This window comes from Lepus europaeus, chromosome 21 (genome assembly GCF_033115175.1).
Source record: "Lepus europaeus isolate LE1 chromosome 21, mLepTim1.pri, whole genome shotgun sequence".
NCBI lineage: Eukaryota > Metazoa > Chordata > Mammalia > Lagomorpha > Leporidae > Lepus > Lepus europaeus.
The window spans coordinates 25,829,473-25,844,209 of record NC_084847.1 but is presented as its reverse complement, the minus strand read 5'-3'; the positions used below and the strand labels follow the sequence as shown (position 1 = coordinate 25,844,209).

General features: G+C 50.2%; 1 protein-coding gene across 4 annotated transcripts; it reads right to left on the bottom strand.

Annotated features, from left to right (window-relative positions):
- Window positions 1-1,998: 1,998 nt before the first annotated feature.
- On the bottom strand, window positions 1,999-14,296 carry FUS (FUS RNA binding protein). 4 transcript variants are annotated; one of them, XM_062181013.1, is made up of 15 exons: window positions 14,210-14,296; window positions 12,849-12,873; window positions 12,602-12,756; window positions 11,769-11,913; window positions 11,395-11,582; window positions 10,966-11,173; window positions 9,288-9,322; window positions 7,770-7,802; window positions 6,315-6,421; window positions 3,765-3,894; window positions 3,517-3,618; window positions 3,278-3,401; window positions 2,734-2,834; window positions 2,467-2,614; window positions 1,999-2,203 (listed from the first exon to the last, which is right to left on the bottom strand). In XM_062181013.1, exons 1-15 carry the CDS (start codon window positions 14,220-14,222, stop codon window positions 2,164-2,166), a joined length of 1,554 nt encoding a protein of 517 aa, XP_062036997.1. In that variant the 5' UTR covers window positions 14,223-14,296; the 3' UTR covers window positions 1,999-2,163. The 4 variants fall into 4 exon arrangements, with proteins under 4 accessions (XP_062036997.1, XP_062036998.1, XP_062036999.1 ...); XM_062181014.1 differs by having other exon boundaries at window positions 6,315-6,418; XM_062181015.1 differs by having other exon boundaries at window positions 11,769-11,910.
- Between the last annotated feature and the right edge of the window lie 441 nt (window positions 14,297-14,737).

Below are 14,737 nucleotides of genomic sequence, written 5' to 3'. Positions count from 1 at the left end.
CAACAGAGAGCATTTCCCAACTGAGGGTTCCAGGAGCATCCCCAAGCTGGCCCCTACTGGCCCTTGCTTTGCAAGGTGTGTTCTCTGTCAACAGCCATGATTCAAACCTTTCACTCTTGGCTGCAATTTTCAGTTCTATGCGATTAAAATCTACTCTCAACAACCGGCTGGCAGGCAAGGGCAAGTTCACCAGTATCACACGTGGGAAAAACAGCAGCTCCTTAGAGGCCAGGCAAGGCATGTGACTGAGAGCTTGAGACACTCATTAACTGAACCCCACCCTTCTTTACCATTCAACATGCCCCTTACAAGGACTTCCTGCACAATGGCTTCAGAATGAAAATGCTAAGAAATGAGAGTTAAGAGCTGCTTAAGTCACGTAACTAATGCCCTTCCCTTTCAGCCTGGAAAGTGAAAGGCCTCCTCTTGCATGATTTTAGATGAGACCATGATCATGCCAGAGAACCCCTGTGGCATCAAGAAATGAATGTCACGCTGTTACTCTCCTTCCTGCTGATCCAACTGGCCAAGGGGGTGGAGGGCTGGCACTGCGGCACAACAGGTTAAGTTACAGCCTGTGACACAAGAATCCCACTAGGCAGTGGCTCAAGTCTCGGCTCCTCCACTGCTGATAAAGCTCCCTGCTACGGATTCTGGGATAGCGAAAGACAGCCCAAGTGCTTGGGCCCCTGCAACCATGTGGGAGACCCAGATCAAGCTCCTGGTTTTGGCCTGGGGCCAGCCCCATTCATGGCAACCATTTGGAAGGGAGAATCTCTCTAAGTCCTTAATTAAAAAAAAAAAACCTGGGCCAACTGTTTGCTCTCTAGAGGAGTTACTTCATCCTCAGATGGGATCTGAGTCACCCTCCCTGCTGGACTAGGGTGCTGTCTACCAAGTGTACTGAACTCGGTGGGTGAGAAGCCCTCTGAGGGCCAAGGATGAGGATGTGCTCTCCCTCTGTAGCTTGGTAGGGTAGGCTGCTGCCTGCAATACCAGCATCCTATGTGGGTGCCAGTTCGTGTCCTGGCTGCTCCACTTCCGATCCAGCTGCCTGGTAATGGCCTGGGAAAAGCAGATGATCCGAGTGTTCAGAGACCCTTCCATCCAACATGGAAGATCCAAAGCTTCTGGCTTTGATCTGGCAGAGTGCTGGCTACTGTGGCCAACTGGGGAGTGAACCAGCGAATAGAAGATCTCTCCCTCCCTCTGAACTTTCAAAATAAGTAAATCTTCGGCCAGCGCCGTGGCTTAACAGGCTAATCCTCCGCCTTGCGGCGCCGGCACACCGGGTTCTAGTCCCAGTTGGGGCGCTGGATTCTATCCCGGTTGCCCCTCTTCCAGGCCAGCTCTCTGCTATGGCCCGGGAGTGCAGTGGAGGATGGCCCAAGTGCTTGGGCCCTGCACCCCATGGGAGACCAGGAGAAGCACCTGGCTCCTGGCTTCGGATCAGCAAGATGCGCCAGCTGCAGCGGCCATTGAAGGGTGAATCAACAGCAAAAAAAAAAAAAAAGGGAAGACCTTTCTCTCTGTCTCTATCCACTCTGCCTGCTGCCTGTCCAAAAAAAAAAGAGTAAATCTTCAAAAAACAAAAAAGAAAACAGCAACAAAGATCTGACCAACATGGTCAGATATTAATACTGCCTAATTTGTTCAGCCTCAAAAGAGAAAGTTCTTTGAAGGGTGAGACTGCTATAAAGAGAAATGAAGACCAGCATGCAAATTGTGGGCAAATGCAGGACAACACCCACGGCATCGTGTCCATCTATCTCACGCATGCATCCAGTGCTGCCAGGACAGAGGTCTGAATCTCTCCTCTCAAGGATACCACTGCAGCTTTTTCTCTCCTGGATCAAGTAGCAAACACTGGATTCCAGTTCCCGCTGTGCAGGAACCAATTGTTCCAATTCCTGCTATGCAGGATGATCTGAAACTCCCCACATTCCTGACCCGGACATCAATCCCCCAGGAGAGCGAAGAGGGGGAAGAGGAACAAAATTTAACTAAAACGATGGTTTTTTAATGGGAACCAGAGGTATGGTTACAATTACGTAGTCCAACACAAAAATCCATGGGCGATCAGGAGTTGGAAGGTTACAAAATAACGAGGGTAACACTGGGTACAGAAGAAAAGCCGCTCCAGAACCTCAGTCAGGAGCCGGACTAATACGGCCGCTCCCTGCGATCCTGTCTGTGCTCACCCCTGCCAAAAAAAAATAAGAGGTCCATTAGGTTTGAGAGGCCAGCATCTCCATCCACCCCCTCCCACCTGAGGTGAACAGCTATCTCATCTCTCATCTGAGGAGGAGGCATTTACAGGTGAGTTCCCCAGAGACAATTTTCCTCCCCTGCCTACTAGGTTACTGTCCCATCTCTTTCCAATCTAGCTGCAAAATGAAATCACTCAACAAAACCTTGCTAGCCCATCACTCTGTTCAATTACTCTACTTTTACTTAGAGTCTTACCTGGAGTCCATCTTGCCAGGGCCAAAGCCGCCTCTGTCCCCACCACCCCGGCCCCCTCGGAAGCCCCCACGGTCCCCGCCACGGCCCCGGTAGCCGCCCCGATCGTAGCCTCCTCGGCCACCACGACGGTCATCTCCATAGCTACCCCCTAGGAAAAAAAAGAAACAGATCTCACATACCCATCCAAGCGCTCCCCTACCGCAGCCTCCCTGCTCAACAACGAAGGACTTCGGCCCATCTGCTCATGAGCAGGTCTGCCCTCCTTACCCATGTGAGAACCTCCTGGTCCCCCTCCTGGGCCATCTGGTTTAGGGGCCTTACACTGGTTGCATTCATTTCTCCAAGAGAAGTTCATGTTCTCACATGTACTGAGCAAAAGGAAGACAATTAGTTCAGAGGGACAGGAAGCAGGCAAGACCCATTACAACAGACTCCAGTGCCCTTAGAAATCGGCGTGAGAACACTGAGGCGCCCGAAAGGTGAAGGAACGCACGCGGTGACCGTGGAACCCAGTCCGCACCTTCCCTACTACCGTCGGCGCTGGCCAACCACAGTCTAGATATTAAATGGAAATGCCTGAAATAAACAATTCACCAGTTTTCAAGCAAATGTCATGCAAGGAGCATGATCAAGCTTTCTGCTCCTCCTGGCCGCCCTGGCAAGCTGAGAAATCATCCCCTTTGTCCAGTGTATGCACACGGCACACACTACCTGCTGACCAGTCACTCAGTAGCCAACCTGGTTATCAGGTTAACTTATCAGAGCCAAGGGCACACACCACAAAGGCAGGAAAAAAAGCAGATGCACTCACGGATTAGGACACTTCCAGTCCCCGGCTCGCTGCTGTCCCCCACCACCACCACCTCCACTGGGGAATCCTCCTCGGCCACCGCCTCCACTGCCGCCGCCACCATAGCCTCCACGGCCCATGGGACCTGGTGCAGACACAGAAAGTATGGGTCCAGGCCCCTTCCAAGCCTGGTTCATCTACCCCCTGCCGCCCATATACCCTTTCCAATGGAGCTATCAAAACCACAGGCAGCGCCTCACCTCCTCGCCCTCGGCCTCCACGACCATTGCCACCACCCCGATTGAAGTCCGCTCGGCGAGTAGCAAATGAGACCTTGATAGGATTCCCAGAGAATTCTTTACCTAAAGAAATAAAGGCGAGAGAAAAGACTTCTGATTCAAGACCTGTGGATCCAAAACACTCTTGGTACAATCTAAGCGTGCTCTCCTGAAAACACCTGTACTGTGTTAACTGCACCTCCAGCTCCGTCACTGTGCCTCACACGTACCGTCAAACCAGTCAATGGCCGCTTTAGCAGAAGGCGGGTCATCAAATGAGACTGTTGCCTCTCCCTTCAGCTTGCCAGTTTCCCTGTCTGTGTACAAATTAATCATGGGCTGTCCTGTTTTCTTGTTTGTCTGAAAGAGCAAAATGAGAAAACAATGATTTCTGAGACTATAGCAGGCATCCTTCAGTATCTCCAAGTCATGGTTGCTTCTAGGACCCCCACCATCTTTGCATATTCAAATCCCTCTTAAAATTGTACCTGCAGGGCAGGCACTGTGGCATAGTGGGTAAAGCCACCACCTGCAGTACCGGCATCCCACAAGGGCACTGCTCCACTTCCAATCCAGCTCTCTGCTATGGCTTGGGCCCCTGCACCCACATGGGAGACCCTGGCTTCTGGCTCTGGATCGGCCCAGCTATGGCCTTTGCGGCCATCTGCGGAGTGAACCAGCAGATGAAGGCCTCTATCTCTGCCTTCTATAATCAATCTTTTTTCAAAAATGGCATCTGCATGTAGTCACATCTTCCCATTTACTTTAAATCCTTTCAGGTTACTCAACAGCTAATACAACGTACATACCATGCAAACAGCTATTACGCACTACTGTATAAGCAATGACAATTTTTTTCCAAACATTTTTTATCTGTGGCTGGGTAAATCTGCACGCGACACAGAACCCATGGATCCAGAGGACCGACGGCATCACCTTTGATATTCCTCCTCCAGAGCCCGAACCTCATCACTCCCAAACTCCAGCTCCTCCTTCCCAGCCATTTCCTGCTTAACTTCCATTAAAGCTATGGTCTACAACTGCTTCTTACTTCAACAAAGATAAAGTCAAATAGTATACAGCGGACCCCTGAACATGAAGGGGTTAAGGGCCATCAACCCCTGCCATCAAACAGCCACACCTAACGTCTAACTCCCTCAAAACCTGCTGCTGACCAGAAACCTTACAATGAAATCAACAGATTACCATGTTCTGTACGTTACAGGTATTAAAGTAGACTATGAAAACACACATAGAGGCCAGCGCTGTGGCATGGCAGGTTAAGCTCCCATATGGGAGCAGGTTTGAGTCCCAGCTGCTCCACTTGCTGTTCAGCTCCCTGCTAATGCACCTGGGAAAGCAGTGGAGGCTGGCCCAAGTGCTTGGGCCCCTGTACCCATGTTAGAGACCCGGATGAAACTCCTGGCTTCAGTCTGGTCCAACCCTGGCCTTTGTGGCCATCTGGGGAGTGAACCAACAGGCTGAAACTCTGTCTCTCCCTCTCCCTGCCTTTAAGTCTTTAAAAAAGGAAAATATGAGAAGGCAATCTCTAACTCTGCCTTTCAAATAAAAATAAATCTTCAAGAAAAGTACGTGACAGGGGCCAGCGCTGTAGTGCAGCAGATTAAGCTGTCCCTCTGCAACTCCTACATCCCCGTATTAGGAGGCAGGTTCATGCTGCAGCTGCTGAATTTCCGATCCAGCTCCCTGTTAATGCACCTGGGAAGTCACTGGATGATGGCCCAAATACTGGGGTCCCTGGAAACCACGTGGGAGACACATGGGATTTCCAAGCCCCTGGTTTCGGCTTGGCCCAACCCGTCACTGAGGCCATTTGGGGAGTGAACCAGCAGGTTGAAGCTGTGTCCCTTCCTCTCTCTGCCTTTAAGTCTTTAACAAAGGAAAATACACAAGGCAAGATCACCTTTTACCTCAATCCACAACTTAACTGGAGGGATGAACTGCTCCCAAGAGAGGTAACTGCCATCAAATAGCATTTTAAACAGACACACCACCTGAGCTCACCACAAAAGCAAAACCAGGTAGCTTCAGTTATCTACAAAGTCATGGAACCAGCATTCAGGCGTTAGCTGGTAAAACTGCTGCCTGCAATGCCAGCATCCCATATGGATGAGTTCAGAGTCCCAGCTGCTCCACTTCCCATCCAGCTCCCTGCTAATAGCTTGGGCCCCTGCCACCAACACCTGTGACGCAGATGAAGACCCTGGCTTTGGCCTGACCCAGTCAGTACTGGCTGCTCAGCTAATGATGGGGACTCACTAATTCTTTCAAAATAACAAGCACATCTTTAAAATAAAGGAAAAATAACACTTTATGCAAGCATGACAATACTATAGCTATTATGTTTACATTTCAACCGCCAACTGTGCCACATATGGTCTGTTTGTGTGCTCTTTGTGTGTTGTTTGTATTTTAGGGCAATACAATAAAACACACGGCTATCTATGTATGTTTTATATACTCATAACATTCAGTATTTCTAGACTACACAGTGTATTTTTACAAAAAAGTTTGCCACACATCTCCAAATCATCTGTTCACACCCGTGTTGTTCAAGACTTCAGACTGCAGCTGTTAAGAGCGCAGGGCAGGCCCTTGTCAACTGTATGTTTTCCATTAAGTGATTTCTTCCCAAAAATGGCAAGAGCTACTGTCCTGACCTAAGCAAATTAGGTTGGGAAAAACCCTTCAGACTTGTTTTCAACGAACACGAGAAATCAAAAAGCCTGGTCAGAAAACACCCAACTCTATGTAAGTACCTTAATAATGCCAATCTGCTTGAAGTAGTCGGCCACAGACTCGATGGTGACATTCTCACCCAGGCCTTGCACAAAGATGGTGTTGTTGTCTGAATTATCCTGTTCTGCTTGAGGAACAGAAGGAAATGCAAATTTGAAAAACAAAGTTATAACAAGGGGTTAAAGAGAGACAACAAACGTGAAATCGATTTTTTTTTTTTTTTTTAAGATTTATTTTATTTGAGAGTCAAAGTTACAGAGGGAGAGGGAGAGACAGAAGAGTCTTCCACCCGCTGGTTCACTCCCCAAATGACTGCAACTGCCGGAATTGAGCCGATCCAAAGCCAGGAGCCAGGAGCTTCCTTCTGGTCCCCCATGTGAGTGCAGGGGCCCAAGGACTTGGGCCATCTTCTGCTGCTTTCCCAGGCCACAGCAGAGCTGGACTGGAAGTAGAGCAGCTGGGACTAGAACCAGCGCCCATATAGGATGCAAGCGCCACAGGCGGAGGATTAACCTACTGCACCATAGCACCCGGCCCCCTTAATAATCTAACCTTAACATGTGATCCTGAAAAAAAAATTCTGAAAAGCTCTCGAACAGCCAGTACCATTTTGGATTTAGGTCAGACAACTTAAAAGAAATCCACAACCCTTCCATCTTAACATTTGAATGCCCTTATTGCACCAGCCATGATTAAGTTTTAGGCTTATAACACGTTTTAAGCATGTTAATAAACAGTACGGAAATCAGCCCCCAAAAGTTAACTACCTGGGGCCAGTGTTACAGCACAGCAGGTTAAGACGCCGGCATCCCATCTGGGTGCCAGTTCAAGTTCCAGCTGCTCCACTGCTGATCCAGCTCCCTGCTAATGTGCCTGGAAGGCAGGGTCTCCTAGCTCCTGGCTTCAAAACCAGCCAGCCCCAGCCATTGCAGCTGTTTAGGGAATGAGCCAGCGGAATGAAAGACCTGTCTCCCTCCTTAACTCTGCATTTCACATAAATAAACCTTAAAAAAAAAAAAAAAAGTGAATTACCTAAGATCACAACAAAGTGCACCTGTATTTATCAACGTTCCACTGAAGACCTATAGTAAGAAACCTTACATTTCATCTAGTCTCCAAACGTGACCAGTCACAAGACTCTAAATGCTTCCCTTCCTTTGTGTGTGATACAATCAGGCTTTCATTCACATTTGGTTCTGAAACTTGGCCACGATCCACATTTTAAAAAGCCACTGCTTTAAACCAGCAGTTCTGCATTGTGGTCCAAACATGCGTCAGCATCACCTGCGACTTGCTAAAGTTGCCGCAGGGGGGAACCCATTCATCATGTATTCCTGACAGACTGCCTTATGAACCACTGCATACTAGAGTTCTATCCTCCCTTCCCACCTCTGTCCCCTCCACCCCACCCCAATTTCAAACACATAGGTCTTCTACCACTCTGGTCATTCTTCCAAAACCACCTGTGAACTCACCAGAGTCATGACGTGATCCTTGGTCCCGAGGGCCTTAAGTGACATGAAAAAAAGAACAAAAAAAAACAAAAACAAGGAAAAAAGGAGCCATTAGTCAACAAGAAAGGACACACCAAGGAAAAAACTAACACCAAATGCAAACTCTTGTCAAGTGTCAGGTAAGTGCTCACAGCCTCACTCCAAACCCTGCCCAGAGGAGAAAACCTAGGCAGGAGAAGACACAGGCCCTTTTCTTAAGATCTGTAATTCAGTCCCCACAGGGACAAGTCCACACTTGAGAAAATGCTGCCTCCCCCCGGCTCAGGCTGGGAAATGTCCTCAGCACAGATGTGGAGGGGGGCGGGGTACAACCCATTAGGTTAAACCAACTCATAGCTTGGCCCTGTACTCTCACCCGAGAGACAGGGGCTCACCACCAGCAACATGATGTGCATCCATCCAGTTTCTCCAAACTTTAACACCAAGACACTTATCCTTTGTGGAACGATTTTTAATTTCATCTTTAGAAACCATTCTTAAAACCATATTGTTTCCCCCAAAGCCACATGAAAATTTAAAAAAAAAAAAACCATACATAATAGCTATTATACTTTTAAAGCATGCCCCAGGGAACAGACCAGAAATCTTATTTCCATAATGTAGCCTCTTCTTTTTTTCCAGAGACCATCTTTGACCAATGTTTATCTGAATTCGCCATATATATTTATACCCATACGCAATGACACCTAAGTCATGAACCCAAGCCTTTGGCTTTAAATGTTGAAAATGAATCAAGAAACCTTTTATTAACCAAACCAGAAAAGTTCCAGCTTACTGGGAGACTTCTCAAATTTGTCTCTTTTTTCCCATGAATTCAGTTTGTGCTGATTAAGACCTGGTTATTTCCCATGAGCCACACATGCTCCCAACCTTTCTTGAAGTAGTCCACGCCTTCCTTCCCAGAGCTAGTTTCTATTGGCCCGTCTATGATTCAGACACTTACGGAGAAGTACATTGACACCATTCAGTACTTTTTAATATATATATACCAACTTCACCATCCTCAGGGTAGGGCAGTATTCACAACCCTCTCCCAGAGTTGAAACATTTGGAGATTGTTACACACATACATATACACACACGCACGCACACACACAAAGTCTTGGACACAATGATCAAAAGGATCCTAAAGCCCAGTTGGCAGCACATGTTCCAGCACGCACTCTCCAGTTTCTCACGATGGTGATCACTAGGTGCCAGGTGTGGCGACACCCCTGTCAGAGGCCTACTAAGACACCTCTTAGTAACCTGAGTCAAAACCAATTTGGTACCGGTTGACTGTTGAGTCTTACCCCTGCCTGCCTCCAGGTTAGCACACATCTGGCAGCAGGTGGCATTCTACCCCACCCCTTTTCTGGAGGTGGTTCTGGACACTTCAAAACCTTTGACACTTAAATTCACACACTAAGACATCTGCAAATGAACAATCAGACAAAGCATTGCTGGGAGTTGGGAATTTTGGAAACTCTGTTCACTTACCACCAAATTTATTGAAGCCACCACGGTCACTTCCGCTGGAGAAGACAAGTTAGAAGAAAGGACATGAAGCTTCCAACGGCTACAAAAGGTGTTTTTTTTGTTTTGTTTTGTTTTTTGGTTTTTTTGAATTTTAACATTCCCCAAACATGGGTAGGTGTTTTGGGAAAAAGGTACGAGTGGCTACTAAAATACAGCCCTTCCTGACCGCCCCTTGTCTGACCTTTGAGCATGTCACACGCACGTGTGCAATTTCTCAGACACAGTTTTTAAAGATTTTGCTTTAAAATGTTATGTCTATTTCCTCTGGAAAAAAAAATGACCCATTTTCCTTGGTCGTTCTTCCGATGTAGCAGGTGTTTTTTTCCTCTTGTCGTGAGTAGTTGACAACCAAGCAGTTGGTTTAAAAACCCTACCCCGGATTTACCCAGCAGACACTTCACACCAGGCTGGGGTAGCCCTGAACACGTATGTTTGTGGTTTTTGCTTTGAAAGCAGCAAGCAGACCCAACCCCATTCCATAAAAAGTCAAAACCAAAGGCAATGTCCCCTTAAAGCAAGACCAACTTAGCTAAGCCCTATCCTGACTACTGAGATACGTATGATCTCCCCCACCCCCGGGGTCACCCCTTCTACACTGCGAGAAGAGCGGAGTATTTTGCAATGTCACCTTTCATACCTGTGGCACATAAAATGCAGAGCAAGTTAACAGTCACATAACAGTTGTTGCTTTTTAAAGTTTTGCATTAAACACACGCACACAACAGAGTTTGCCTTATTCTTTGTACGTTTTTTTGAGACTGCCCCCACCCACCTCTGAATACTTACCATACATACAAACTCATTTTAAAAAGCCCACTTTTTCCTCAAAAAGGAGTTAACACTGGCATTCCTCCCCTTTTCAAGGGAGACACAAGTAGGGTCCCTTCATAGTGTTATTTAGCAACAGATTTGACGACTGTTTTAACATCAAATCTAGGGTTTTACTTCAACTTCAGGGGGAAGGGAAGGTGCAGTGGGACAAGCTGACGTCTCTTAAGTGACCGGGGCAGGGCGCTGGACCGAGGAACAAATAGGTGGGACACCATGGCGGAGGACTCTGCCCCAAAGGTCTGCACGCTTCAGATGACCCCATCAAACCAAGTCGCACACAAAACCACTACTGTCAGTCAAATTAGTGCAAATCAAGCTCATGGATTCAAATGACTCCAGAATGCGGACAGAGTAGCCAATCCCTGGAAGCTGAAGTCGAGTTAAGCATTACCAACTCCCTGAGAGGACACACGGGATACATAGACCACGTTTCCCTACTGCTTCCCAGGAGTGGGATCATCGGTTTCCCTTGCAGAGAAAGAAGTCTTTACTTCCACGATTCTTGCCTAGGATATCAATGACTCCAATCCGTACACATCTACGTGGTTTTTCCTTGACTTTGGAAATAAAAGTGTCAATACTCAAATCTCTATTCAGAGGTGTGGACGGGAGTTTAGGCTCCTAAGTTCTCGCAAAAATGAAATGGGGATGTGTACAAAGAGACAGTAATCGCTCCCAAATCAAAGTCCTCAGAGATCCCTAGAGCACACAAGAACACTAACCATGCACTAGAGACTGGCTTCCAGGAGACTCATGCAACCCTCCGCACTCCCCGCCCAAGATACTCCCTGGCTCACGAGACACCTACCCCATGCCGCCTCTGCCTCCACGGCCACCTCCACGTCCTCTGGGCTCATAGCCACCACTGCTGCGGTTGTAACCGCCACCGCCGCCCCTGCCGCGGCCCCCGCGGTCCTGCTGGCCTCCCCCGTAGCCACCGCCGCCGCCACTCTGGTCCTGACTGCCATAACCACCGCCACCACCGCTCATGGAGGACTGATCTTGGCCGTAGCTCCCTGTCAGAAAAGACAAAGGCGCTTTCAAAAAAATTTAAAAAAAAAAAAAAAAAGACTATGAAGTAGCAGGAAAAAAATTCAACGGTACCAGAGAGTAAGAGACGACAGAAATAAAGACTAGGAACCAAGAAAGCAACGCTTTCAGGATAAAGGCCAAAGAGGAGAATAAAAATCCTTAGAAAAAAACAGGTATTAGGAGCCAGCTGAAGGCCCATTCTCACCTCCGCCACCCCCTCCGCCACCTCCACTGCTACTGTTGTACTGGTTCTGCTGTCCGTAGCCCTGAGGGGGATTATAGGAGCTTTGCTGCTGTCCATAGCTCTGCTGTTGTCCACCATAGCCAGACTGCTGGCCATAGCCCCCACTCTGGGGCTGCCCATAGCTGCTGCTTTGAGAACTGCTGCCGTAACTACGGGAAACACACAGGCGCATCAGAACCCTGGCATGCCCACAACTTCCTTTCACTTTCAACACATCCCCTCCTCCCTACCCAACACAGGCCTCCCTCCCCGCCACCCGCCACTGCGCCTCCTATCGCTCTGCCTTTTTTCCTTAGCAATTCACCCCTCATCTTCCGGGCACGCAAACACCTTACCTGCCTGAGGTGTTGCTGGGAGCTGGCTGCTGTCCATAGCCAGGGTAGGAAGACTGCTGCCCATAGGATGATTGAGAACTCTGGCTGCTGCCATAGCCGCCAGTTGAGCCATATCCCTGGGGAGCTGACTGAGTGCCATAGCCTGCTACGAAGAAAAACAAAGCAAGGGAGTCACGAGAGCTATGAAGAAACAAAGGCATGGGACGGGTTGAAAGAAAAACATCCTCTACCTATGTTCATCCATACCTCTTAGCAACTGCTAGTAAATGCTGCAACTCCCAGCCAGGGAAAGGAGTCTTCTGAACTCTAAGGTTAATGTTCTAACTCCTACTGACTTTTTAGAGACAGTTCCAATTTTATTTCACCTATCCTAAAGCCAGTCTCCAAGACTGGACTCTTACTCAAAATATCCTCTGTGTCAACCACGTTTTAATATGCTGGTATGTGTACACCATACACAAGAAAACCCACATGAATTATTTACACTCCAGAACTCGGGGGCAAATTCCATCTCCTGGCGTATCCCATGATGCCCAGTAACGGGACTTCAGACAAGAAGACCATTTTCTCCACTAAGAATCAGCCTAAGACTGGCGCTCCCTTTAGGGAGTATGCCCTCATGCTTAGAAGGGAAATAGAGAAAAGGTACATCATAAACAAAAAGTCAGAGGAAAAAAGGAAACAATTAAAAGCAAGGAAGGAAGCATTTTCATTGGACTCCAGACTCCAAGAAGTTTTAGGATTAAAGGGGAAAAAACATGAGAGGTTCACCACTTCAGCACTGCTTAGGATTTCAAGGCAGGGCAACCCCCCCCCCCCCAAGACAGACTCACTGTTCTGGGTCTGTCCGTAAGAAGAACCGTAGCTGCTCTGGCCATAGCCTGAAGTGTCTGCCGACTGTCCGTAGCTGCTGTAACTCTGCTGTCCGTAGGGCTGATTGCTCTGCTGGGAGTAGCCCTGCCCAGGCTGGGTGGGGTAGGCCCCGTAGCTGCAGGGGAGGGGGGAAGAGTGCAGTCAAGAAAAACGACCTCAACCACCCTAGCCCGCTAGGAATTCTAGAAGCCCAGACACAGCACTCACCTTTGGGTTGCTTGCTGGGTATAGTCTGATGAGAGAAAAGACAATCAGCGTTAGGGTCAAGAAAGGGGTTGCCAGGTCTATTCCTTAACCCAAGCACTGGGCATCGGAGCCAGGAAACCCACCAGCCTACTCCTGCCCTGCTGGCCACCAACGCCCCACCAGACTCTTCCTCTCTGCAAACTCCACTCACGTGAGGAACTGCTAGAAAACCTGTCCCATCCCTGTCCCTGTCACACCCACTCCATGACAAAGGCCATGGAGTTCCTAAATGGGCACCAAAAAAAAAAGTCATTTTTCGCCCTTTGGCCAATCTTGGGAGAAAAACCAGAGGCGAGTCTTAAAGCAAAGCCAAGCCACCAAAAAGCAGAGGTCCCGTGACGCCAAACGACAAGGCCCCTCATCAATTCGATCAGTGCTCAAGTCCCCAGGCCTGGGGCTCCAACAGGCTCTCGTCGACTCGTGCCGGCTTCTCAGCCAGGGGGAGCCGCCGCAACCCAAAAGGTACCGAAAAGCGCTTTTAGGACGTCACATTCGAGACGCGGCAGCGTCCTGCCCTCATTCCAGGAACCCAGGCGCTTCCCGCCGCAGGAAACGGCAAAGGGATCGGGGAAGGGTGTGGCCTCGGGCACCCGTTCCCACCTCGGGAAAAAGGAAATTTAGGCGGGAAAACCCTCGGACCCGGCCCCCGAGGCCGTTGGCGGATCTCCCCGACGCCCCCCTCAACCGTTAGGCCGGGCGCGCGGCCCCGATCCCGAGCATCCGCCCCCGGCCGCGTGGCAACCGAGGCGGGAACGCAGCGGTCCCGCCCCTTCCCGTGGGACCCTGAGGGGCGAGGCCCACGCCGGAGGCGGGCCGCCGAGTCCGCTACCGAGGGTCTCGCGACAAAAAGCCGGCCCGACACGAGGCGGGGAAGGGGGGATCCGCGCCGCGAGCACGGGGGAGGGGCCCGCAGGGCGCGTGCGCGCACCGAGTGCCCGGATGCAGCACTGCGACAAAGCGGGCCCGAGCGCGGCGTGGAGACCGGGGTGGGGGGGAGGCCACGGGAACCTGGGCATTTCCGCCCGCTGCCACAGACTCGAACTCGCCGAAAACCGTCCTCCCCCCACCTCATCCAAGGGAACAACGGAGGGAAGACTTCCCGCCCCGCACGAAACGCGCCAGAGGAGCAAAACAAAATGGCGACAACAGCCTCCCGCCCCCCCTTCCGCCCCTCTCCGCGGGCTTCCCGCCACAGGGGTTCGAAAATATCCTACACGCGATCGCCGCCCTGGCCCCACTGAAAAAATCAAAAGCCCAGCTAGGAGAGAGCAAGGCAGGCCCTCCGGAGCAGCGCGCCACCGCTGCCTCGCGCCCTTACATACCGTTTGAGGCCATGTCCGCGCACGCGCGCAGAGGCCGCCAAGCAGCAAGATTCCGACAGCTCGGAACACCGACGCCTAGAGGACTGAGCAGCCCCGCCTCCTGCGTCGAGGCTTATGTACGCCTCCCCGCCCACGTACCGCGGAGGAACGTACCAACCGCCGAAAACGAAGGGGGGAAGCGGGGCCGGACTCCTACCACCTTCCGGGGAGGGTCGAGGGTGCTAGCAGAAAGAAGGGAAGAAAACTAACTAATACATATTAGAGAATACATATCATCATGTGTTCTCTGATCAATAGCTCACCTTCGCTCTGCAGGCCTAGCCTACGATTCGTCTACACCCCTAGAAGGGAGACATGGTACGGTCTGATTACGTTAGAGGCGGGGCCAGGGGCCCGGGCGTCTGCGGAAGGAACCGTAGTCAAGGCCGGGAGTCGAGGTGTGGGAACCGAGATTCCTCTGGTTGGCCCCTCTCGCCCGGGCCTCACTTTCACTCGGGATGGCGAGCCCCTCCTCCGCTGCCTTCCTGC

Coding starts and splice junctions, on each gene's coding strand:
- FUS (XM_062181013.1), bottom strand. Junction 12,757..12,848: donor ACCCAGCAAGCAACCCAAAG/GTGAGTGCTGTG, acceptor CCTCCCCTGCAG/CTACGGGGCCTACCCCACCC. Junction 7,803..9,287: donor TGGCTTCAATAAATTTGGTG/GTAAGTGAACAG, acceptor ATGTCACTTAAG/GCCCTCGGGACCAAGGATCA.